At 35.5% G+C, this 27699-nt stretch overlaps 2 protein-coding genes across 2 annotated transcripts; both read left to right on the top strand.

Moving 5' to 3' along the window:
- The first annotated feature begins 1331 nt into the window (after nt 1-1331).
- LOC111508196 (uncharacterized) lies at nt 1332-23680 on the top strand. The gene is given in 19 exon segments (XM_074179547.1): nt 1332-1479; nt 1680-1879; nt 4777-4926; nt 4986-5004; nt 5006-5064; nt 5067-5239; nt 8830-9019; nt 11255-11430; nt 11950-12097; nt 12877-12884; nt 14848-14971; nt 15040-15140; nt 15195-15387; nt 16835-17146; nt 17373-17687; nt 19180-19412; nt 21567-21896; nt 22097-22362; nt 23167-23680. Coding segments are annotated over 19 exon segments (3177 nt in total). The 5' UTR covers nt 1332-1450; the 3' UTR covers nt 23318-23680.
- A 303-nt stretch (nt 23681-23983) lies between these two features.
- On the top strand, nt 23984-26720 carry mRpS5 (mitochondrial ribosomal protein S5). The gene is made up of 5 exons (XM_023163621.2): nt 23984-24279; nt 24610-24963; nt 25677-25907; nt 25964-26163; nt 26274-26720. Exons 1-5 carry the CDS (start codon nt 24117-24119, stop codon nt 26664-26666), a joined length of 1341 nt encoding a protein of 446 aa, XP_023019389.2. The 5' UTR covers nt 23984-24116; the 3' UTR covers nt 26667-26720.
- The last annotated feature ends 979 nt before the right edge of the window (nt 26721-27699 follow it).

Genomic DNA, 27699 nt, shown 5'->3' on the forward strand with positions numbered 1-27699 from the left:
AAAAATTGTTTTTGTATCTTCACTGACTTCAGAGATATTAGCCCGTACTGAGACTCTTTGGACACCCGGATATGGTGTGTATATACATACCCACCACTCCAACAGACATAGTTATACACTTACATAAACATTATATACTTGAAAATAAACACCAAATGCGTTGTGCCGATGAAACAATTGTATATTCTCTGTTTCTCCGTACTGATGAGTCCTAGGAAGCTAAAATTGGTACATAGTTGCTTAGATCTGCAATATGAAAAGATTTTCGAATATTCCAATTGTGGCTACCTCGTTGGGGTAAAAGGGGCGCGTTTACATATTAAAATTACCTTTTCATCACTGTTTCTCCATATCACTATATTTTCAGAGATGTGTAAGAAAGGATATTTAAATATTCCATCTGGGGAGCCAGCTGCGAAGGAAAAAGGCGGGTCCATAAAAAAATTATCTATCTTTTCATCAGTTTCTCCATGCTCTTAAATTTCCGGTGGGTGAATTTTTATTTAGTATCAGCATTGAAAGAAGCCGGACAGCTCGCTAGTATTTCATAATTGTTAAAATGAAATAAAATTATCTTTCTGAAAGTTTCAATAGGTCTTGTCATTGAAGTATTCGTCCAAATTATAGTAGGCAGTAAAGATGACCAAGATTGTCATCTCCTGATAAAGTTGAATTGATTAGTGAAAGGCCGGTCGAGATACAGTATTTATGAGATTAAGGTTTAGGCCACAGGTTCCAAATTCTACTAGGTAAGTGAGTAGAACTCTTTTTTTGTTCTACATATTCTGTAATATTTTCAATCCAAATATTCATTTTATTTTGATGTTTAACTGAAAAAATTCGCAAAATAAACAGAAAAAAAGCGAAAGTAAACACCTGGTTTTCCAAATTATCTCGTAATTTTTTTAGGTTATGCGCAAACAATTTCGTAATGAAATTGTAGATCTTTATAATTCCTACATCATTTGTTTTTAATTTTTTTCAATGAAGGGTCTAGTTTTGGGGGTGAACAACCAGTTTTCTCTCCTAAAATTCGTCCCATTTCATCCCCCGACCCTGGATTGACCTTAATTATGTTTTTCCGTTAAAAGCGTAATATTGTCCATCTTTTCTAATATAGTTTATGCTATTATCAATTTTCCTGTATATCATGCGTTTCTAACAGCCTTCTTCACTGGTCTATTATTATTTTCGTGCGAATTGGCCGCTAGATTCAAACACTTTGGAATTTCATTGGCTCGTCAACTCACACCTGCAACAGTTAAAACACCACCTGTTTTTCTAACGGTTCACGCAATCCTTTATGCTCGCTTTGTATTGTGAGTTGTCTAAACACTACACAACTCGAAATAAATATGCTGTAATTTGGAGCAGAATGACTACATCGAATAATTCAAGGACCTTTCTATTTATATTCATCAACCACAAATGAATTGTTTTGCTCTTACTAATGAAATATGATAATCTGCGTCAAAACAAGTAAGTACCATCGGTGAACTTTTAATTTGATCCCCTTCCTTCTCTATGGTATGTGATACATCAGCTGCTTATGTAAACATTTTCATTGGAGATAAGAATTCTGTATTATCTTCAAGCACGGCCGCGCTATGCAAATATTCTTGAATATGTTTTAGCTAATGCATGTAGTTTTCCTGCGACTATTCCACGCGTATTTACAGGAGGAAGAAAATGCTCTTTCTAGTGCTGCTGCTCGTTTTTTATCCTTTTATTAATGTGACGGGTATAAATTTAACGTACATCGTCAAAAAAGAAAAAAATGTGATCTATCCTAGCTGTATAGCAGAGGAATTGGAAAGGTACACTGGAATAGGCTGGGTGTATCCTATACCCAATAGTCAAAACAGCATACCCAACATTAGTGAGTATCCATTTATTATTTATAAGTTTTCCCAAATGAGTTTAACCTAGGAATGAATGATTTATATTGACAAACAGTGTTGAACTGTTTAGTTTCTATTTCATCTGTTTGTTTAATAATTCACAGGCACTTTATAAAATCATCTCATATAACATCTCAATTGCTGATTGACATCTAATACATCAAATGCAAACAATGTATCTTTCCAATTAGCGAGTTATTTTAAACATTACCTATTTTTGTATACAGGGTGTAACATAAGTACGTTAAAATATTCAAGTGACGTATTCCTAAGACAATTTTAAGAAAAAAAGTCTATATCAACTTGTGTCTGAAAATGCTTCGTTTCGGAGATACGGGGTGTTGAAATTGAATTTTTTGTTCGCTTTTTGAAAATAACTCTTGTAAAAAATAAATTATTTAAACGAAATTCGATACCTCCGAAACGAAGCATTTTCGGACACAAGTTCATATATACCTTTTTTCTTAAAATTGTGTCAGGAATACGTCACTTGAATATTTTGACGTACTTATGTTACACCCTGTATACCTAATAATTCAATATCATAAAATGATTGTTGATTATCCTACCAGTTCATTCATTTATTCGATGCCATTATCCTCAATTAAATTTGAATTTAACAAAAAACTTTAAATACAATAGTAGTACAGCACCTAGAAATAATTTATACAAGAAGGAATACAACTTTAATTAATGAGATAAAGTAAGTAATTTGTTCACATTGATATGCGGGTTATTATTCTTCTATTTTTAGTCAGTGTATGATATCTCAGGGCCATACTTTGTAATTTGAAGTGTTTTATGGAGTAAATCAATTTACGAGGTTTGTTCTAGAAATAAGGTGAATGTTCGAATTTCGCGGGCTACGATTAGCGATTTATTTATTTATTTTATGTTGGCACACACGCCCCGAACTGTTCACAGTTTAAGTTATTTGGCTGGTTTACTTTGTTGGTGAGAGGCATAAAAGTTAGAAATAATGTTTTGCGTGTTCGGCGATTTTCTGCTATGGAAAAAAATTGTTCAAAGAACTTGCATAGAATTTTGTGTAAAAAATGGAATTGAGTGCTCAAAAATATTTGAAATGTTGATAGTGGTATACGATGATTGTACTCTATGTCCGAAAAATGTGAATGACGACGCTCGCCCTGGACGCTCTAGCACAACATCGACCGATGAAAATGTTGAAAAATTTAAGAAAATTTTTATGGAGAAGCCTTGAATCACTATTACAGAAGTTTCTGGGGATGTCGACATATCGGTTGGCTCATATCATGCAATTTTTTCGTAAATTTTGGGCATGAAGCGTGTGGCCGAAGTTCGTTCTAAAATTGCTGAATTTTGGCCAAAAAAACTGTCGCATGAGCATTGCTCAGGAATTGTTGAATGACTGCAACGGTAACCAGGTCCAGGTCAATAAGGAGTATTATCATGAAGTTATGCGCCGCTTGCGAGAAGCTATACGAAGAAAGCGTCCGGAATGTTTTGAAAACATTCATGGCTTCCGCATTACGATAATGCACCTGCTCACTCGTCGTTACTTGTTCGTAATTTTTGCCCAAAAAATACGTTATCATGCCTTAGCCAACGCATTCACCAGATTTGGCTCCTTGTGGCTTTTTTCAGTTCGCAAGATTGAAGAGACCCATGAAAGGATGTCATTTTGCGACGATTGAGGAGATAAAAACTGAATCACCGAGAGAGCTCAAGGACATACCAAAAAGTGCACATCAGAACTGCTCTGAGGATTGGCATGCACAACTCTATTATATCTGAAGGGGACTACTTTGAAGGGGACAAAATGAAAGTTACTGAATAAATAAATTTTTATGAGAAATATGAAAATCCACTTGAATTTCACTAGTTCGGACTTCCATTGTCTACTATATAAAATGATTTGAAATCCCTGAAACAACCAAAAAAGAAGAATTAAAAATGAAAAGCCGAAAATAACAATTATATTTATCAAAAAAACCTGAAATGAAATAATAGTGAAAAGAAATACAAGTAAAAATAGAACAATTGAACAAAAATAAATAAAAATAAAGAAATGAAAAGTTGAGAGATTCCAAGTCACGTTAGTTCACGACGTTTCGATTGTTAGTATCTACAATCGTCTTCGGGTGATGACTGGACTGATTCCTCCGAGAGATGACTATTTATAGGTCGTTCGAGTACTTTCACTTATCCCCGCTTTCCATTTTCCGCTTCACTGGTTCCGTGAGCGATGACCGTTTTGGCGAGAGTTGGCCATTTTTCGCTTGATGATGGGTTTCCATATGTTGCGTATTTCTACGCTGGCTTGGCCGAATACGTTATTGGATATAGTAGACAATGGTTTAAAACTTGTTGAACATTCGTGTATAAGTATATGCATATACATGTATCTGTGTAAAAATTGATATAGTGTGTATATTTTTTAATTTTATATTTATGAGTATAGTGTGTAAATTTTATTTTTATATTTATGAATAGCGTCTCCATTGCATAATTTGTATAAATGACCTATCTATATTCTACTTGTGTATTGACGAACCTAACATATTTCATATGGCAAAAAAGGTAATAAATGAATTGAATTGAATTGAATTGCTTCAAAATAATGTGTCTTGAGACCCCCTTTCTATTTAATTTTTATGTCAGATGGCGCCAAGTCGCCATCTAGAAAGTTTCATCTGCCAATTCACTTCAAAATAAAGTGAATTTTATTATCCCAAATTTCATTTTCTTCAGTTGACCCGTTCAAAAAAAAAGGGCAGGACATTGAAGAAATGCACTGTATAACTGTATAAAACGAAAACTTCACCGGTAGTAATATTTCATTCACTTTTTTCATTGTCTTCTCCAAAACATAATTAATGAACCTTCCTTACAGCAACAAAATTCATTCCTGCCATAAATAATGACTACAACTGTGGATTTTCAAAAAATAATGTATGTAATATACAAGATGGTCACTGAAAGATTGGAAAATCGACAAGTTCCCAAAAAACCAGAGAATTTATTTCCGATAGAAGGTGGGAAGGTGAGTTTTCAAACAGTCGCTAAAAGATCATCAAATTCAACTGAAATTTCACTTTGTAGATCTTCCTACTATACTCCTTTAATACCTCAAAAGAGTTCAGTGAAAAGGTCGAGTTGGATAATGTGTTCAGGCAAGGATTTCCGTTAGGGCTGAAGGACTTGTTGAAATATTCGTTTGTAATGGATGGAACCCGTACGATTACCCCTGCTATTACTTCCATATCGACTACAGAGAAATACATTTCAAAATGTTCGACACACTGCCGAAGGAACTTAAAGATGAGTACAAGAACGGTACTCTAGTGAACTACAAGGTGAACAAAATGATGCGCCAATACATTTTTTTTCAGGGTTTCCGTTAGCATTTTCCTAGATGTCCTTTTTCTTTGGAACATCCTGTAGTTCGTGATTTACTTATTGACAGAACGAAATTGAGGAAAATAAACTCAACAAAAATATATTAAATTTGTACAATTGAGAGTTTTGAAATTGGCTATAAAAATTTCAAGGTCCATTAAATTTCTGAATGAATATTCAAAACATTCTGCCATTATGTGCTGTTCCTTGTTATATTCGCATAGTTACATGAGGAACTGCTATTTTTAGAACAGAACATCACACTTCAAGTGTTTCTATTTGAAACGTTTCCAAACCATGCATATTATCACATAAAATAAATAAATCTTCGATTTGAATTGAACTACTTTCTTAATATTTGTTTTGTTTGCATTATTGAGGGAATAAATTAGGTTGATAAAGACAGCCAGAAAATTAGAGAATACATATTGTGATAAATTAATAAATCAACTGTCTTAAATAAATTCATTTCCAACAATATTTCACTAATCACAAACTAATTTATTTACAACACTTAGCAACTTACGCTTAATATATTTCCACTATTTGAATTTTTTGTTTAGCCGCTCGATTCACTTTCTGAACTGCCCTCTTGGGTCGGGAAGACGTGCTTATATCGGTAACGGTCCTTTCTGGAAATCTGTAGTAGTCGGTTCGGTACTAGAGTTTTACCGGCGATTTATTATTTGAAACGTGATAAATGAATGTCAAACACTGCAATCATTGAGGTAATTAAAAAAATCTAGACTTCTTAATGATATTGCTAGTGCTACATGCACTTACTGACATAGTGTAGGCACAGAATTTGTCACATATTTAACATGACAATTTTTGTTTCAATGTTTATTCAGTTATTTCTACCTTTTTTCAAAACCAAATGAACCAATTGATTATTCGTTTATTTTGACTCATCAATTATTTCTGGTTGAAGTATTCCCTTTGAGCTGTCATGCTAAGCATGATGGGTCCTTAAATTCATACACCCAATTGCCTACCCAAGCGTCGACGCTTGGGAGCGTAGGCAGATTGAGGCCCAGGCGTCAAGTCACACATCCCTTGCAGCCTGTCAAACCTGAGGAGTTGGTAGATTGAGACCTCAGTGTTGTGTATGATGATTTGAAGTCCGAATTGAACCGCGTCTGGTATTTTCAGTTGTTCGACGTTTCTACTCTCAGTCCGCTTACTTCTCTGGTAGTGACAGGCTTCGAGGGTTTTGTGACTTGACGTCGGGGTCTCAATCTGCTTACTCCCTAGCGTCGAGCCACAGCCGTAGCATTGATGACACTTATCTAATGGCCCTCATTATCGAAGGTTAAGATTCACCCAAATATAATTAAAGTTAGTCATCTCTTGATAATGCCAACTGCTTGGTAAGTGAAACCCGTCTTGAGAGACAGTACTTATGTTTAGGGATTTTGCGACCAAGGTTTTCAGTGTCACTATTTTTTGGGGTTTGAAGGCTGTCGATTTTTGGAATTTATTTCTGAGTAATCTCCGATGATATTGATGGTTCCTGAAAACTATATAGGTAAAGGAACCATTAAATGACTTTTTGAGGAAAAAAAAATCGGTAACATTTTATATATCGAAACATTCAACAAATAGGCAGTAGCGGCTCATTGCAAATTCATACACACAGCTTAATAATTCATATTTTAATGTCCTTAAATGATGTATGCATGATAGTTTTTCAAAAAGTTGATTCAATTTTTTTTTTACTTATTAACATACAGAGCTATATTTTCTCCAATAACTGACATACATGAGTTAAATCCATTGGGTAGTACATCCGGAGTTACTAACAACAATATTGCCTTTTCGAGTATAGTTGCAAAGTCCTTCCTTCACCTTACAGCCATTATTATCAATTTTCTACTGCTGAACTGCATTCCTCCAAGTACTTTTCAAGGTACGAAAAAACAGCCACGTTTGGCTGTGTTTGCAGTCAATAAAGCAGTCATACACTCTTTATCATTATTAGCAGAGAATTATACACTGTTGATGCCCTTTTTTCACCAATACTCTGTTACCTTTAATGAAAAGAGAAAGTTCAACCATGGAAGGGCATAAGTTTCTCAATTGAATAACTAGTATCTGACAGTGTCGAAACCAATACCTGACAGAGATGTTAGCTACTGGAACAGAGATTAATTTCGATATGTCTCAACCACCAGTGTGTTTCACATCAAAAAAGGAATTTATTCAACCTATTTGTCACCACTTTTCTATTGGAAATTGACGACCCCAATATCTGACATTCATGTCAGAAAACCGCGGCACTAAAATAGTTCAGAATTCCTTTTGATACATCCAGCACCAGCATTGTCGTTATAAGTTAATATTGCTTATTTTTTGACGTTCACCACGAAAGTGTCAGTTATGGGAGTTATGTCAGAAATGGGTTCCTTTACCTTATTTGAGACATAAAATCAGACATTTTTGTCCCCAGTTTTTTCACCTAGCTTTCACATTTTTCATCTACCGCTCGTCAAAACTAGAAAGATAGAAAGAGACCACGAAAGTGTCAGTTATGGGAGTTATGTCAGAAATGGGTTCCATTACCTTATTTGAGACATCAAATCAGACATTTTTGTATCCACTTTTTTCACCTAGCTTTTACATTTTTCATCTACCGCTTGTCAAAACTAGAAAGAGACCACGAAAGCGTCAGTTAGGGAGTTATGTCAGAAATGGGTTCCATTACCTTATTTGAGACATCAAATCAGACATTTTTGTATCCACTTTTTTCACCTAGCTTTTACATTTTTCATCTACCGCTTGTCAAAACTAGAAAGAGACCACGAAAGCGTCAGTTATGGGAGTTATGTCAGAAATGGGTTCCATTACCTTATTTGAGACATAAAATCAGACATTTTTGTCCCCAGTTTTTTCACCTAGCTTTCACATTTTTCATCTACCGCTCGTCAAAACTAGAAAGATAGAAAGAGACCACGAAAGTGTCAGTTATGGGAGTTATGTCTGAAATGGGTTCCATTACCTTATTTGAGACATCAAATCAGACATTTTTGTCCCCAGTTTTTTCACCTAGCTTTTACATTTTTCATCTACCGCTTGTCAAAACTAGAAAGAGACCACGAAAGTGTCAGTTATGGGAGTTATGTCAGAAATGGGTTCCATTACCTTATTTGAGACATAAAATCAGACATTTTTGTCCCCAGTTTTTTCACCTAGCTTTCACATTTTTTTACGTCTCACCGCTCGTCAAAATAGAAAGATAGAAAGAGACCACGAAAGTGTCAGTTATGGGAGTTATGTCAGAAATGGGTTCCATTACCTTATTTGAGACATCAAATCAGACATTTTTGTCCCACTTTTTTCACCTAGCTTTTACATTTTTCATCTACCGCTTGTCAAAACTAGAAAGAGACTTGAGAATTATATTTCTCCCTCTCACACACACGGTCTCCTAATGAACGTGCATTTGAGGGGAGGTGCTAAGCCAAGACTTTGGAGTCACTTCCTAGATTTGACAAGTGTACATGGTGCAGTAAATTTGTTGTTACTGTAATTAAAAAAAATATTTCAGGCCTACTCGAACATCCTGTCTGCACAGGAATGGAGGAATTTCATTCTGAGTTCGGATGCCCAAGGCGTGATTAAGCTCGTTGACGTGAACCTGAATAGAACGTTGATCGAACACACTATAATGGAACCACTTGCCCCTATGTATATGCTAATGAGGAGTACTAATTGCAGCTTGTGGAAAATACACCAAAGTATATATGGATTTCAATTATACTATTTAGAATAAGTGATATATTATTATCATCTATTTTTCTGGATATTTTGTTTTTGTGACGGTTACATGGAGGCCTTAAATCAAACCTAACCTTGATTCAGCAAGCTTTGTTAACGATAATGTTACGTTTTTTACCGTGGGGTTGACCAATAATTGACCACACTGAATAATCAAACCTACCTTTATAATAGAGGAGCCCAAGCGGGGTTTTTGGGATTTACTAAAGCGCGGCAGATTAATATACAGGGGGATACATTGTACCCGGTTAAGTACATCCACCAAATATGAGCCCCACATTCAAGGCCGCCCGTAAAGGATAAATGATCAGATTAGAAAAAAAAATATCAGAAATTCTCGAGCGCGTCAGATCAAGATAGGGTGAGTTAATTACATGCTAAAAAGTGTATATTCCAGTAATCTGACAATTTGAGAGTGACGTAAAGAAAGGGGAGGGCAGCAAAGTTGTAAAAAAATAACGTCATTTCGACATTCTCGAGCGTAGCTAATTTTGTTTTATTTTGAAGGAAATAATTCAAGGATAACGAAAAATATATAATCTGACGATTTCCGCAAGCCGAAATAACAAAAATTCGTCGATAAAGTTTAATGCGTTCAGCTGTATGATACCTATATTTCCCTCTCCGAGTTTCTATTATTTTTTCACTTTTTCTCTATCTATTACTCTCTCACTCCGTCCCCACTCTGAATTCTGTTGCCATGACGCCATCACAGCTGATCACAGAGACTCGTTCGTGATGAAGATGATGACTAATTAATCAATTGATTATAAAAAATTAAATTTTTTTGAGCATTTTTTTTAATATTTTCTTAAAAATACAAGTATTCTACTTAAAAAACATACACTCATTCATTTGCATGCTATTTCCTGAGCTTTTTAATTATTTAAGTTCAATGATTTAAAAAAAAAATGTCAGATTAGGCGAATCCCTCTAGATAATCGTCAGATTATGAGACAGCACGTCTAGAACATAAAGATGAACCATATATATCTTAATCTGATGCGCTTGAGTATTTCAAAATGGCGAATTTTTTTGCACATTATAATAATGGCCGCGAGTTTGCGTTTTGTTGCACTTAACACCCCCTTAGAAAATCTGACGCGTACGATTAATTTTTACGTACAACCAACCCCATCATGCAAACGATCAGATTAACATACGAACATTATTAAAAATACGTAGGACATTGATGCTATCAATATCTGACGCGCTCGAGTATGTCCATGCAACAGTATTTTTTTACATATTTAAAAATGTATAGCTGCTTCTCCCATCGATGAAAAGGCATATATTATATAACATTTTTTTCTTCTCATCATCTAAGCTTTGCAACCTAATATGTCTCTATGACGCTCGAGTAAATCCCCATTTACCATCGTGTGCTCATCTACTATAATTTCACTTTAAATACACAAACACTTCAACCAAAACTTCAACTATTATTTGAATGTCTACCGCCTTATTAGATCACTTCGCGTACCGCACTGTAACGTCCACCTGACTGTGTCGATACGCTCGTAGCTAGTAGAAATTTCGCCGAAGTTACGTCGAATTCTCGCTGCTTCTAGAGTGGCGGAGAATCATCGTACATTCGGGCGCTCTTACGTCACCATTGGTTTATGGCTACCAGTGGCGGACGGCATTATTTTCTTTCGGGAACAATAATTACAACATAATTATTTACAACAATAATTATTTATTTACTTTATTGTCCAAGGAATACTCTTATTAACAAAGTAGGCAATGGAACAAATTAAAGAAGTAATTTGTTAGATCAATAAAAACACTGTGAATTGATTCAACAAACACGTTTGAATAAATTCATGCAAACTATAATATGGCCTACTACTAAATATATGCATTTTAAATTTTCAGAAATGTTCGGTTTTCATATTGTTTCTTGACATGATCTGGTAGATGATATATATATATATATATATATATATTATATATATATATATATATATATATATATATATATATATATATATATATATATATATATATATATATTTAAATTGTATACTTTTCAACGAAAAAATAATAATCATTATTACCAAATAAACAATAATAACTATTATTATTATTTTAAAACGTTGTTTATCAACCACAAGTGAAGTCGATACCAACGGTGAAAATTCAATTGCTGTAAAACGTCAAAAAAATGATTTCCCAATTTTAATATGTTTCAGATCAATTTTTGTTCACCAACGGTTCCCACATCTCTCGATTAGGACCACAGTTGACCATCTCCAGTAGAGACTTGTGCGTCTCACTTTTTGTTAAATCTTGCAGAAATTGCGAAATAACCTTCTTTTATCAAGATGGCATATCGAGGAAGGTTCTGAAACAAATTGGCCCTACAATAGTAAGTTACTATCGTGAACTTGAACAGTATATTTTTGCATTTGTTCAAATGACGTAAAATTCCTCCGTGAGTAAGGGCGATGACATCCCCTCTTGCGAAAACGCCATCTATTGGGTCGACAGAGAACTCAATCGTCTTATATCAAAAATGGCTCTGTCGAAGCATAGCCAAGCTTCGACATTGGCTACTGACGGGATTAGTCTTTCACTGCAAGGCAACCAGGTGTAAACTAGAACCAAAAGGAGCCTCGTTTATCTTTGATATTCGAGGATCGAATTCCCTATCGATTCCATAGATGGCGTCTTGTAAGGGAAGATGTAATCGCCCTTCTTCACTTAGGCTTGTCTTTTGAGGACAGTTGAGTCCAGCAATGCATTTGTGGTTCAGCTTAGTACCACTGATGAGACCTACGGCGGGTTGAAACAGCGCTATCTGGTGTTGAGTTATAAATACGTTGTTTGGGCTCTATAGATGACAACTAAAATTCCTCCTTGTCTTATTTAAGTTAAATTTCTGCAGAATGAAGAATGGATGGAAATTAAACTGAAGGAAGAAAACATCCAAATAGAAAAAGTAAACATTTTCGTGGAAACCAAATTTGTAGACAAAAAATTGAATGTATCTGGCTTTTGGGCTATCGACGATGTGAGGGTTTGCAATGAAAACGGTAACTTTTATTTAATTTTTTAATATCTGTATCTATTGATAAAGTAGTAGGAAAATTGATGACAAACTAAAGAAATCACAAATATATTCAGAAACAATAGATTAGTATTAAAATACGGCTTATTGACACACCTTCAACATGGGAATACATGCTAGGCAATAAAACAGCCTTTTTTTGAACTCATTTCTGAAATTTTGGAATATTTCTGGAATAATGCTAGCACAAGTTTCGATAATTTTGTTTTCCTGTATTTTCCCAAGTTGCGTAACATAAACTTTCAATTTAATATTTACCCAAAGGAAAAAATCGAGACGAGTCAAATCCGGTAAAAGAGCAGGCCATTCCAACGAACCACCCATACCAGTCCACATGTCTTGGTATGTCTGATTCAACTAATCCCTTGCAGGCCTATAATAATGTGAGGCGCTCCATCGTGTAGAAAAACAACTGGATTTTCAAGAGGTTTCCAAGAATTTTCAAATATAAATCACCAGTCAGATTTCCTCTAGATATATAGGACTAACAATATAATTTGCCACTATTCATACCCAAACAACTATTTTCTTAGAAGTTTGAATGTGACTTTCTCGAAAAATACGTGGGTTTGTCTGACCAATATCGCGTATTTTGGCGGTTGACGTTTCCGTTTGCGGACATTTGTCACTGAAATAAATACGTAATATGCAGTTTCAATGTACAATCAAAAGTTCGGACATCAACTCACAAAACGGCAATCTTCTGTCCGAGTCGTCTTCATTAAACTCATGTAATATCATTAGCTTATAGGGTTGGTATTTCTTCACGCTGGTTGTTGAGACATCATTTTCACGAGGAACTGTTGTGGATTAGGGGGGTTAATCACTAGGGACATAACGATTTCCTTCTGTTTCTCGTCCAAGCCAGATTTTTTCCTGCTCCTCTGGCTCTACCTACACTTCTTGTTGTTTAAAATTATTCAACTAATTCCCAGGCAATCCCTATCTTCTGCTAAATCGAGTTGGATTTCAAATCCCTGACTCTTTCGTGCTCTCTGCCTGTGATATAGGCTTAGTTAGAACTCTTGAGAGGTGCGTTGCACGGTCGAGACTAAATTCTCGCCGCCGTGTTCTTTGTTGAACTCTGTTCAACTCGTAGCTTCCTGGGGTTACTAGCCAGTGACCTTACCTCGCGGAGATGAGAGGCTTTTTGAAGCGGGAAGGGTCGCCGATATCATAATCTACCGCGGCCCTGACTGGGGGTTCTCGTGAGTTTCCGCCATTTCGAAAACTCCTCTATTTCGAGTCTGTATACTCTCCCGAATGGTTGGGAGATTCAGATCCCGTCTGATGTTTGCGTTCTGTACATACCACGGAGCGTTTGTTGCCATCTTAGTATTTTATTCTGGACCCGTTCCAGAATTTCAACGTGTGAGTTTTCGCTGTGTGTCTCCATACCCTGAGGCATACATAATCATTGGTTTAAACACAGTCTTATGAAGTAAGACTTTGTTTTTAAGACTTAGCTTGCTCTTGCGGTTGAATAGGGTAGTAGGTGTAGTAGTAGTAGGTGTGCGCGGGGATGGCACCGATTGTATATGCTTCTCCCAGGTAAGCTTGCGGTCTATCGTTAGGCCTAGGTATTTAACCTGTGAGCTCCAGGCGATTTCTTGTCCTGCCATGATAACTCGAGATTTAGGTGGGCGCTTTGCCTGCCTAATGCTATCGCTTGCGTTTTTGCGGGGGTTCACACGGATTTTCCAGTCCAGGAACTAATTCCCAGAAATGTTTTCAGTAAATCGGATTATCAAGAACTCTGCCTCGGCGTAAATAAGGAATGCTTCTATGTTTTGATCCTAAGATTCGACACGAACCATTTTTGAAAATTTTATTCAAATGAAATGGGGCTAATTCTCAGTATCAACAGTGACAGCTGTCAAGCTAACACATGTAAATAGTTACACTACCCTTATCCACGCTTGTGCGCACAAATCAATTTAATGCAGAGTGCAACACACTGTTGGTAGACACTGGAAGTCACAGCATTCTGGAAATTACCTGATTTTATGTCTTCAACTGTCAACTACGAACTGCCATCTAACCTCATACACAAGTCAATATTGTCGGACAGTCAAGCGGCGTTGCCAGCTTCTACCAAACAACGTTCAAATTGGTATCGAATTGCCAAAAACGACTCTTCGTCTCTAGAGGAAGACTTAACAGATTGTCTCTTGTCTGGATTCCTCGCCATACTGGCCTGGAAGACAATGAGGCTGCTGACTCCTTTGCAAAGGAGGGTGCTACAAGCGGCTTCATTGGACCAGAACCTGTCATTTGCATCGCTTTGGGCTTTGCCAAAAAAACACTCAACACCTGAATCATCATATGCAGAGATTCGGACTGTCGGAACACAGTGTGTGTCGCCTCTGTTTGGAAAATAATGAAACAGCAGAGCATATATTTTGTGCCTGACTCGCTGGGGACCGAATCAGGTTTTTAGAGTTCGGCAGATCCGTACTATCACCATCTGACCTGAAAGACCACTCACCATACAAACTAATCTGCTGCCATAAGAAGCTGGGTTAATTTGGTCGAGTGTCAATAGGTGTGAGCCACAATAAACCCTTGTGGGTTGCGGTGGAATATACCCACTCAATTTGGACCTAACCTAAACTAACCCAACCCTTATCTACGAGTAAATAATCCATCACAAAAATTTTCTGAATCATCGTAAAAAAAATCTTTTAATTTTTTTTTGTTGTTATTATTTTTCAGAGGTCAGGGTATCTTTCTGAGAGAATGAATAACAGTAAAAACTTCTCAGAGGAAGACATTTCTTGCCAGTTGATTAGAAAACCAAGCTGGAGACCAAAAAAGCTGACATATGATGGAATCAAAGGTAACACTTGATGATTTTCTGAAATACTTTTCAGTTCAGCCTAAAATAGTTCTGTCTTCATTTTGCAGATTTCCCAAAAATATCTGGCATCACCAATGTGAACTCCATTAAACTGAAATGGTCACAGGAAGACCCATCAAACCAAATAAGTTATTTCATTTCTTATAAGGTTGGTATTCCATCTTATGTATGTTCTACCGTTACTGGAAGTATTTACTTTCAGGCAAATAATTTGGAAAATGATATTTGTACCAGTTCTTATGACTCTACAAGATCAAAGTCTAATGGTTTCATCAGTACAAAGTTGAATGAAGTCGTCTTGGAGAACCTGGTTCCTTATACAAAATATAACATCACCATATCGACTGTTTTACATGAAAATGACAGAAACCTGGTTCTACAGACACTGGAAACAGGTATTTTTTTATTACCACGTGTTTTTTATTTCAGTGTTTTAATGTGCACTATATGTATTGATATTCACATGTGCTCATCTATTTCACCAAATTGGTAAGATCATTTTGAATCAATGACTCTGATATCTTTCAAATTAACTTTTTTCTATTCATTTCATTTTGTTGAAATGTAGGTTTTTACCCGAGCTTGCAACTAGGTGATTTGAGAGCTAAGTGTATTGTTAGGTTTTTCCCCGTGGGTTCACCATAATTGACTACACTGAATTATAGAACTTAATCTCATTTCACTTTATTACAGCAACACTTCAACTACTATTTGAATGTCTATCGCCTTACTAGATCACTTCGCTTACCGCACTGTAGCTTCTACTTGACTGTGTCCATATCCTCGTGGCTAGCCTTTAAATATTGTAAACGCATGCCGTAAAAATTTCGCCAAAGTTCCGCCGAAATCGACAGCATTATTCTCGCTGCTTCTCGAGTGGCGGGGAATCATCATACACTCGCGCGCTCTTATCCACGTGACGCCTGATTTATGGCTACCAGCGGCGGCCGACGTTATTTACTTTCGGGCATGATTTACAACAGTATTGAAGTAGACCTCCCAAAATTCAACACTTCTATTGAAATTACATTCATTAGATTAGATCAGGACTGATTCATACTGTAATGTTATCTTACTCTTTTCTGAATTCAGAAAAGAGTAAAGTAACATTATAAAATCGGGCCCCACGTTGGGCGCCAATTTTGTAACGTTACCTTACTCTTTTTGTGGATTCAGAGTAAGATAACGGTACAAGTGCCACGACTAGCACTGGATTATGCGGAGGCAAGAGCGTGGTTCGTTTCTTGATTCTTTATAGAGGCTCAATATTGGGCGCTGAAAAGGGTTACCAAATCCAAGTCCTTATTTGGGCGCCATCTACAAAAGTTTATATAAATAGGGCACCCTTTTCAACACTCGTCACTGTAGATCAACTTTGCTACACAGGAATAGGAGACGCTTCCAGACTGCCAATAAAACAAGGACTTGTATTTGGTAACCCTTTTCAGCACCCAGTATGAGCCTCTTTAAGGAGTCAAGAAATGAACCACGCTCTTGCCTCCGTATAATCCACTGCTAGTCGTGGCACTTGTACCGTTATCTCACTCTGAATTCAGAAAAGAGTAAGGTAACGTTACATTATGAATCAGTCCTGATGCTTGGGTTAACTTGGTCAAAACTTAGCCTAGATCATTTTTTTCTGTCATGGCTTATCATTATAATGTCAATTTTATTAGTCTTTCAGTTTGACCCACATAATTAGATCTGAGAAGTGTCCATTATCTGCTTGACAATTTTTTCATCTCATTCTTATTAGCAAAATTTTCATATGCCATTGATTCTAGATCAGAAAAGGAATATGTTTCTACTTAATTATGAAAACATAACTTTCTCTGCTTTCAGTGGAACCAAATCTAGAAGAGTTGCCATTCAATATCCAGGTGAAAGCTCTAGACACGTCCATAAATGTCTCCTGGGAAAACGTAGATTGTTCTAAGAAATATGGTCGAATAGTGTACACTTTAATTGTGAGCAACAGCGAATTGAATTTCACAAAAGAAATCTCACTGCAGACGGAAAATAGCTACAAGATAGACGGCTTGGAACCTTACACATCTTACGCGTTGAAAATCATAACGGCGAGAAATGGAAGAAACATTTACAGAGGAGTCCATACTAATACTTACAATTTGAATTTCACTACCATGGCAGGAGGTATGCAAAATTATTTTACGTCAGTTGAATAAGCTCTAAAAGGAGCAATGTTTTTCTAACTTAATCAACTTCTCTCGTGGTTTCTGATTTTCCCATGATGGCCCTCCTTATCTCGGACACATTGTATATCAAAAGTAATTTAGATTGTATTTTTTCGTTGAACTGCTAACACTGTTATCGGTTTTTGTATCGATAATGAACTTCATTGTTCTCATTATTTTTTCAGTGGCTCCACCTGTAGTCAACCTAGAACTGTACTCCATAGACCAGAACTCAGCGTCTTTGCGATACGAATTACCTGAAGATACCCGTGGCAAAATCAGAGAAGTCCAAGTCAGGAGATGCAATAATCTCTCCTTCAACAAATGCAAACCCTCGATAACTCACGTTAGACCATGCAATATATGGCCTGGTAAATACTGTGTCGATGACAACTATCTGATCCCCTTCCAGTCATACTCGTTCCGAGTCAGTTTAAGGAATTTAAACACTCCCTCGTTCGGTGATGAAGTTAGTGTAAAAGGATTCACTACTGACAGAGGTTGGTATTTTTTGTGTTCATTTATTCTGTATAGTTTTGTTTTTCGAAACTAATAAGATTTATTTCGATTTTCACTTTGGAAGGTTCACAAAACTACTACACGTGTTCAATAGCTTCCACAAGCAGGATTTGATCATCTACTTTCAAACTGAAACGTGTCATATTCTAAAAACATTACTATGTTCTTCGGTTCAATCAGGTAAATGATTCTAGTTTTAACTACCTGAAAAGAGATGAAACAAAAAATTTCATCAACTAGTTAAAGCACGTTAATACAGGTTAAAATTATATAAACAAAGAATAAAACACCTTCTTGCACAGTTTGAATTCAAATCATGATTATCCGGCTCGAAGGACCAAAAATATGTTGAATATCGATGTACATGGACTGTATCTCTGGTATTTGAAGAGTAGAGAGGGTGACTGTAGACTAACAGCACTTAGGCCACATGTGACCCATTGTAAATTCTGTCCTTTCCAGGAAGGTGAACAGGTCACTACGAGACCTTTATATTGGCAAGTGTGGGTCAAGACTCGTATCGTATATGGGGGATGCGCGAATAGTCACAAATGGAAGCAAATAGTGTAATACTGCGGTCTGAATAATAAAAAATGAATACAAATGAAAATGCTTTCAGAAAACAAGGGTGAGAAAAATAAAAATGATAATAAATTAAAATTGAATTCAAAATAGAGGTAAATACAGAACAAAAAACATCTACCTGTAATTAAAGAGGAAGAGACCACACCACTAACATGATGTGGCAAGCCAGCAAATAAAAAAAGTTGATGCAATCAAACTTTGACGTTAAAAATTATGAAAGAGATAGAGAGATATACCTTTAATGTCATAAGAAATGCATCTTTTCGACTAACATTTTTCTGCAAAAAAAATTAATATAGGTAAATATTAATAAATTGTTAAGTAAATATAAAAATTTACCAATATACACAAATGAGCACATACACAAACAGTATCTTTGTTAAAGTGTAATCTTGTACATGGGTAAAACTACGATTGAGTAATTTTTGTATAAATGTATAAATAAAAAACACTACAAATGGTATGTATGTATATATACATACATATATATATATAAACATATATACACACATACATACACATGAATATTATTGTGTCGAGGTTATCCTCAAAAAATTCATTTGTTGTATATATAGTAAGCCTTTTTGACCCAGAATTACCTTCAAGTTTCTCCTAAAAGTAGCGTGACGCATTCTGTTGAACTTTTAGGTAACTTGTTATACATTTTCACTTCATTATAGTTCTTGATTTGACTACTTGTTGGGATAGGAACCTTTAATTGGCTAGCTTGTCTAGTATTATTGTGGTGAGGCGGAGAAGTAAAGATACCTTTGTTCTTGTTGCTGATTCAAGAATAAACAATGAAGTCACAGTTAAAATTCCATGCATTAAAAACAGTGGCTTACAAGGATCATTCCACTTTATCGAAATTACATAATTTTTTTTCAGTACCTGGCAAACCGACAAACGTCACATACAAAATAGTCGACTGTCACGTGTCAACGGACTACTGCCATCTGAACGTCACGTGGCTACACCCTCTCGACCAAAACGGCACCATAACCTCGTTCAACATCATCTTGAACAGTACCGACAAGAGGAAAGATTCTGAAGATGATAAATACATCCACGAGGTTTACAAAGTCGAGAATAAAACCTATTATCACGATTATACTTACCAGGTAAGATGTTCTGCAATTTTTTTTTTCCTGAACCACGAATGTATGTTTGAATTCTGAAGTACCACTCAATCTCAAGAACTTGGTTGTTTTAATAATTTTGGATCGGAATAGACTGAATGCATTTGAAACGACCACCCAGTATTATTTTGAGAAGTTCTAGTTGAAGTCTCTATATAGTTCAGACACAATAGAAAGCTAAAGACCATTACACCTGATAAATTTCTCCATGATGAATTCATTACATAAAATATTAACCTTTCTAGGAACAATGCATCATACTGTAGAATAATGAATAGAAAGTTTTACCTGAGACTTCATTTTATCTACTTTTGAGATCTATTCTAATTACCAATTTCATCAATAATGTGTAACATTTCAAATATATTTGATCATTGAGCAATAATCCAGAATTCTCAAATCTATTGATTTATAAGCATTCAAAAAGGTTGAGTTTCGAACTTTTCTTTCCAAAGTGCAATACGTCATAAATTATAACGATTATGACTCATAATTGTGATTGAACTTGAGCCCTTCTGTCAAAAGATGGTTTTCAAATGTTGAACTGATCTTCTCATTTAAAAATCTGTTTTAAAATCTGTTTTTCCGTTAATCAGCTGTCGCCCCCATACGAACGACAACTCTCAGAAGTTGAGAAACTTGTGCGAGCTAAGGACTAACGAGGTCTTACCTTTTGACCTGTGATTCCTAACACGGTTGCAGAATTATTCCAGCTTCAACCAGATAAATTCTCTCGAGAAAAATATCTGGTCGGGGCGGGAATCGAACCCACGGTCTTCCAATCGTGAGTCGGGCGCACTACCAACGCGGCCAATTCCACATATTCAAAAAACTACTTCTATGCTCTTTTATTCTTCTGGAGAAAGTTCTTCCCGTTTCGCCAGTATAAAATTTAAAACCACAAGTCAATTCATATATTCTTTATTTACGTCGAGGCCGGCAAATTTGTGAGTTGATGTCCGAACGTTTGATTGCAAATCGAAACTGCATACAAAGTATTTCTTTCAGTGACGAATGCACTTTTTGCTTAAAAAGAAATGTCAACCGCCAAAATTTGGGATATTCGTCCGACATCTGTTAAAATCTGTTCTTATGTTAACGGAAAACCAGATATTGGTCAGACATGAACCCATATATAAAATAAATGTCTGAGCAGGAGCTTTGGAAAATCATATTGTTGGTCCCATATATATTTCAATATAATCAGTAGTCTAGAGGAAAATCTGACTGCTGATTTTTATTTGGAAAGTCTGCAAAACCTCATCCACCTTGGGATTTATGAAATTGTGGCCAACAATCTCAATAAATCCAAAATTTCCGTTGTTTTTCAACAAGATGATGCCCCCACAATTTTGTAGGCATGTTGATTGGTAGGCGCGATCCGTTGGAATGGCCTGCTCGTTCACCGGATTTGACTACAATTAGTTAGTAACTTGACATATTCAGATTGTGGAAATTTATAAATCGAATAGGTAATAATCACCAAAAAACAATTATCCAAATAAAATGAGTTTTTTATCGAATATATTTGATTCATTGGAGTGTCATAGGGAAGATGATACAGAACTGATTCACTGGAGGATATCGGTTAAAAACACTTCAGGATGGTTCATTTTGCAGTCTGTATTATGCCTTACTGGCGAATATTTCAATGCTAATGTACAGGCTTCTAAAATGAAATATAATAAATGAATACTCTAGACAGAAGACAAGACTTTTGGTGAAAATCCATAAGGTATTCAAGAAACACTTTATTGTGAGATTTTCACTAACTTTCTTAGGAGTAAAGACATGCCTGAAGACGCTTTTGTGTGGAGAAACACGTGTTGCGTTTTTGTAAAACTATTTCGTGAAAATCTCACAATAAAGTGTTTCTTGAATAAAAAATCAGTAAAGGTTAATTAATTTGATCAATCAATTGACCTCCACTGATTTTTTAGGGGCGTTGTGTTTTTTCTCAGAGTCTTTGTCTTGTCGACTTTTGTTTATTGTGTTCATTTATTCTATTTCATTTTACAGTCCTGTGATTTACTTTCTCAAGATTCAAATGTTCATGCTTATTACATGCTAATTTGCCAATATTTTTTCCAGATACACAGCACTATGTTTTGATGATAGTTGATGTTTTTATTTCAGATAAAATACTTGCCTTACAGCACCTACTACAATCTCTACTTGCAATCCGCCAACACAAAGTACGAAAGCGATTTTACGCAGCAGACTATCAAAACTGACAACATAGGCGATCACATAGACCAGAGTCCAAAACTGATTGCCAAAAGCGATTCCACTCTTATATTCAAGATTCCGCGCTTGGATAGAAGGTTAGAGTTCTACACGCTCACTGTAGTTGTGCAAGACTACAACGAGTCCAAGAAAATCGACAGTCGTTTGTTGAAAAACAAGAAAATAGTTGACAACGTTTGTCACCAGTTCGGGGAGACTTGGATCTCACAAGTTGTCAAGGTAAAATCATTTCCAAATGAACCTGAAAGAATTAACTTGAATAAAGTTCAATATTGAATCAATAATTGCAATTTATAAATGAAAGCAACATGATAGCAGCAGTATTTATGATGTTCTGAACGACATTAATATGTATTGACCCAGTTTGCTGGGATAATCAATATAAAATCAACTAGAATGAAAATAAATCTATGTTTCAGGTGGTTAATAGTAGCAAAACTGAAAATATAATCATAGACAGTGCCGGAAAAAATAAGCTGAAGCCTGAAACGAAGTATTGCGTTACTTTCATCATCACGAATCAGTACAAGGGGTCTGAACACGACGTTATTTACTATGAAAAATTGAGAATGCCTCCCGCACAAGCTCCTCCTCCAAAAGAAGAACCGAGTAGTAATTCCTACAGCCATCTCTGGATTCTGCTTCTCCTTCTTCTGCTGATACCAGTGGCATTCCTGATTTATAGGTAATATTTGCAATAATATGTAACTAGGGAATGAATGAGAATTTTTTGTTTGGCACCAAATTATCATTAATGATTTTCCACAGCAGATACAAGAGTCAAGTTTGAATTGATAGGGGTAACTTTTTGGGAGAGATTGATTTTCAAATAAGAAAGGTTTTGACATTCTACTTCTTCATTTTTATACAAAAAAAATTGTGGGACTCTTCCAAAGAAAGGAAGAAAACAATTCGTTTCAAAATAAGCTCTTCACAAAGATGTATAGAACATGCAAAAAAGTAACTTTCAGAAACAAACCAGAAGAAACAGGTCTCTCGAAAACAACTACATACTTACATATAAACATCCAGTTACACGAAAGAAAAAATACTACTACTTATAGTAGTTGAATCATACAAAAAAAACTTTCTCCTACTTAGTTTGTACCCCAATCATACGTTATGGAATTCATCCAGATATCATTCACAGGATTGCTACACGATATAGTGTATAAAAGAGGTAATATTTCACTTACATGGAACACTGCCAACCTCAATGCGGACATGGATGTTTCGGAATAAAACACTTTTCTTATTGCCTCTTCAGCACCTATCTATAACATTACAAGATGAAGCAATCAAACTTACTACCTTATTACTTGCTTATGTCACAAATGACTTGAAACTACTCATGCAATTGACACCAAAAAAAAAAGATTTATTGGATATCTTACTCGAATCTCTAACACTTTCAGTTTATTCTTCTCAAATGTAACTTTCATTGGTAATTGATTTTTCAAGTTGTAACTTCATCAATTAACTTTTTCAGGTACCTCCGAAAAAAGAAGGTGATATCGAAACCCTCCGAGAACAATGAAAACGTCTACGAAACACTGCCATTTGACGAATGTGAACTCAACGATACAGACTTCAAAAATGGAAAAGTTTCTTCGTTTGCGAACAAAACTTATGGCGGATGATTCCAGAGGAGAAGATAACAGAGTTGTGCCTTACAATTGAGCCTGTACTTATCCCAACTGTGATATAACACCAACCTTTTTTCATTTACCTTTCATCATACGAATTTTCTAAGGAATAGATGTAACTGTAGCTTTTAGAATCGACTCAAAAATTTGTAAGAATACTGAATTTTTTCTTACATTACCTAATAGTACTAAATATTTTAATGTGCAGCTTTTTTTAAAAGTGTCAGGACTCGAGAAAATATATAAATGTATGTTGTTAGTCTCTTGTATTTTAAGGCAACTGTTTTTATTGAATAAGAATGCTTGTCTGTGAAACCTGTACATGTTGTGAAAATTATAGAAATACAAAAATCTTGACTCCATACTCATTGACTCGCATTGAATCTAGCAGTGTTTCAATATACAGGGCGTTCCAATTGAAATTGGACTCTTCAAATCCAGTGTAATTCGCATATCTGCGAATATATTGAATATACCAATTCCTCAGGATTTGTTCGATATGCCGTCACCTGATATTGCAAACGACAAGTTATTCAAAAATTGATCTCTGAGAGTATCGGTTAGGAATATAAAAAGAGAAGAAGACAAAACCTGTATGACTGAAGAGTACTCACTGAAGAGGCCAATACATATTTCATATAAGAAGAAAATGACTATGACATAACATAAACTTAACCTGGCAATTTTTTGAACAATGGGGTTAGGATAATTCATGAACTGAGTTTTAAATTCGACTTTTTGGTATATTTGTCATTCGTAAACAATAGATGTACCTTAAATCTAAAATACCACAATGGCAGTACAACTACTAAATATAACTAAAACATTTCAAAAGCTGACTGTCTCTGCTCGGTGTAATCTGGCACCAACAATTGTGAACCCCCTAAGAGAAGAATTGTTTCAAAAACAAATACTTGTTTGTAGTTCGACAAGAAATGCGAATTTCTTTAACAAATGTAAGTTTTTCCAACAGAAAAACAAAACCTTTTTATTGCAGGATAATCTGAATATACTTCGTATTGCTTTCATTTTCAAAATACATCCTAATGTGAAGTTGTTCACAAGGTACTGATATAACACACTTCAAATTACCTTCAGGACTACCTAATAGAGTTTCTGAAGCAGTGACAGTCATGGCATTTTAAATGCTAACCTGTATCATAAACTTTTCAACTTTTTATAATTTTTCGATCAATTTTGTATTTTTTATTCACTTGTGCAAATATGATTTTGCATAAAACATGAATGAAACATATAACTATCTATAATATCTATCTTGATTACAGTACCTGCTCAAGACCTTTGGAAAGGTATCACATCAGTGAGTAATGCAGGAAAGAAAAGGGGTCGTGGAAAAAATGTTTCCAAATCCAAAATTAAAAACTTGAATAGAGGCCAAGTTATGGGCATAGGAAAAGCAAACATCATATGGCCAGGTCTTTCCGCTCCGATTCTAAGAGGAAAAGAACTGGTGGAGCAACAGCAGTTACCCGAAGATCCAGAAAGAGAGAAGAAACTTATCGCTCTGAGGGATCAAATGGGCAAGTTCAAGCATCAGAAGTTGAGTCCCATTGAGAGGGGATGGTCAGGTGCCAAGCTCCCTGGTAGAAGTATCGGGCCTCCAGATCCAGTTGGAGAAGGTGAGACACACCACATATCAACTCCTCAAAAACTGATCTTTCTCTAGACTCCGACATGTGCAATTTTTTTTGAACAATATTTGGCCTGTTGTAAACTCACTCTATTATTCCAACATATCAGAATTGGAAATTCTGTTAGCTTTGAAATCCAAAGCAAGTGGAGTTGACAAAGATTATATTGAGATCGCCAGTTATCTGTAATCTCTTCAATCACTAACATTTTATTTCCTTTCATCTGTAAAAAAACATATAATTTCTCAGTCTAACACCACTGAAGAACAGCACTATGGTGGGTCGAAAAAGTGTTCTTTAGTTTTGGATTACAAATGTTTCATTTTCAGACTCCGATTTGAACTTATCAATCCTTTTCCTGAAATCTCAAATCTCACTTCGTCGAACTTGTTTTGTCGTATATATAAGTATATCATGCCGTTTTGCAAAAGCTTTCAAACAAATAGCTTTAGAAGTATAGTGATCTTGCAGAACAGATTCTAACTCGCTAATAGAGTTCTGATAACCACTTTCAGTGCAGGGTCAGGCAGTTGCTTAGCAAAAAAATTGTCCAATTTCTCTCTCATGTTTGAGGACCATGTAGAGAAGGGGTTCCAAACTACTAATAACTTTTCAGACTCCATCCAGTGTCATTCTGTTATGTACACATTCAAAACTTATTATTATTATTACATGCCACTCCGCATTTGAAATTTTTACAGACACTTTCGAGGGATTCGATACCAAAGTACTTGAACTGAAAACCGTTTTCAATATGAAAGGAAATTTTGGAAGAAAACGGAGACTCTCAGTGCTCAGCGTAACAGGGAACGGAAATGGTGTTGGTGGTTTTGCTTTGGGAAAAGGACTGGAAACTAAAATTGCCATTCGGAAATCTAAAAATAGGGCAGGGCAAAAGCTTATTCATGTAAAGCGGTTCAACGATCATACTGGTAAGCTTTTTCTTCTATTTTTGGTCAAATATTTGTTACCGAGCAATCCTTTCTAGTTTGTCATGACTTCTTTACCCAGTTTGCCACCACAAAGATTTATGTGTATCAGAAACCTGAAGGATACGGTCTTGTTTGTCATAGAGCTATAAAAACTATTTGTGAAATGGTGGGCATCAAGAATCTCCACGCCAAAATAGAAGGTTCTAAAAATGTTAGTAAAATTACCAAAGCCTTTTTTTTGGGGCTTATCAGACAGGTGAGTCATAGGTATTTTTCATTCCTATATGCTCCCCTCAATCCAGCTTTAGAATAATTTCCCTTTGAAAATGAAAAATGTTAGACTCAAGTGCTATATGTTTTTTTTAGAAATCTCCTGAGGAAATAGCCGAAGAGAAAAAACTTCATTTGGTCCAATTCTGCAAGGAAAACAACTTTTACCCCACCGTTATTGCATCTCCAAAAGAATGCCGGAAGCAGGAAGAAATTCCCAAGGATGAAATTTTAGACTACAAGCAGTACTGTTTTGACGGAAAGGTTGTTCTGAAGAAGAAAAAGCATCCACCATTTTACTCTACATATGAGTCTTATGAAATATACCTCAGGAAGCAGGAGAAACTGAGGAATCAAGATCAAGTTAGAAATCACTTAATATCCGAGTATGGGGAAATCAGAAGTTTTCTAGCCGAGAAATACCCTGAATGTGTGCAGTATAGGCACCCAAAGAAGGTTTCAGAAGAAGAAGTTGATGAAAATGCCTAATGTTGTTATTGTGTCAATAATATATTCAATAAAAAGTGATTTAAACAATTTGAACATACTATGTAAACGCTATTTTCCGGTTTTTTTTTGCCGTGGTCTTCAGGTCACTGAATACCTACTTCACACTCAAAATTTTGTTAAATTTCAACTTAAAACTCTGAATTTTGTCATTTCTTTTTAAAAATTATTTTTGACCTTTCGTGAGAAAATCTTGCAACAAAGTGTTGTTGAAAACGTTTATCATGGATTCACCTCAGTTCATTGAACTTCTCTGAACAGGTTCCACTGGAATCTTTAGACAATGCCTAAATGCTCCCCAAAGGAAGTGAGTGCTAGAAAATTAGGTCAATATCTTGTGGCGCCATTATATAAGTGAGTAGTCGAATTGTTCAACATTCCAATTGCAATTAGTGTTAATGAACTTCGTTTTCTAGTTTAACCACAGATGGTTCTTTTGGCACCCCAAACTAATTAATATTGTCTTGTCATTGATTAATATTATGACTATGTGCAGGTTTCAATAAACAAGTGCTACATTTATTCAAGCTCAATTTTAACAATTATTTGAAATTATTTTATTCGTTTATATTCATCGCTTCCTCTCGTAACCAAGATTCATAGAAACCCTGGTCATTGTCTAAGGATTTAGACAATGCCCTGGTGTTTTTACCAATTTCCTTTTGTTTTGTCAAAATCACGACGCGAGAAATTATATTGACTCAACTTTGTACAAATATTGATAGATGGTGTAAGAATCGGTATCTGTCGAGAGTATTTTGTTGAGATCTTCAATGTGTGAACATGAACCAGTATGTAAAAAAATATTTTATCTAATAGCTTTTTCCCAAATTTAAACAACATTTAAAATTGAGTGCCCACTAGAATGGGATGCTGAAACATAACATTTCACATAGGGAAGGGATCCAAGTGATTAAACCAAGGATATTCTAATCACCTCGCGCTTGCAGTTGGGTAACTTGAATCACTTGTATACCTACTTATAAATCAATTTCTGTGTTTCCGAATCTGTCCG

Source organism: Leptinotarsa decemlineata, unplaced genomic scaffold, assembly GCF_025532065.1.
Source record: "Leptinotarsa decemlineata unplaced genomic scaffold, Ldec_3_MD MMD2_tig00026282_RagTag_RagTag, whole genome shotgun sequence".
NCBI lineage: Eukaryota > Metazoa > Arthropoda > Insecta > Coleoptera > Chrysomelidae > Leptinotarsa > Leptinotarsa decemlineata.

What these genes read in the sequence shown, in the direction of transcription:
- mRpS5 (XM_023163621.2), top strand. Translation starts at nt 24,117, where the DNA reads ATGGCAGTACAACTACTAAATATAACTAAAACATTTCAAAAGCTGACT. An exon ending in TGCGAATTTCTTTAACAAAT is followed by an intron (nt 24,280 to 24,609) that starts GTAAGTTTTTCC and finishes TCTTGATTACAG; the next exon opens with TACCTGCTCAAGACCTTTGG. An exon ending in TCCAGATCCAGTTGGAGAAG is followed by an intron (nt 24,964 to 25,676) that starts GTGAGACACACC and finishes AAATTTTTACAG; the next exon opens with ACACTTTCGAGGGATTCGAT.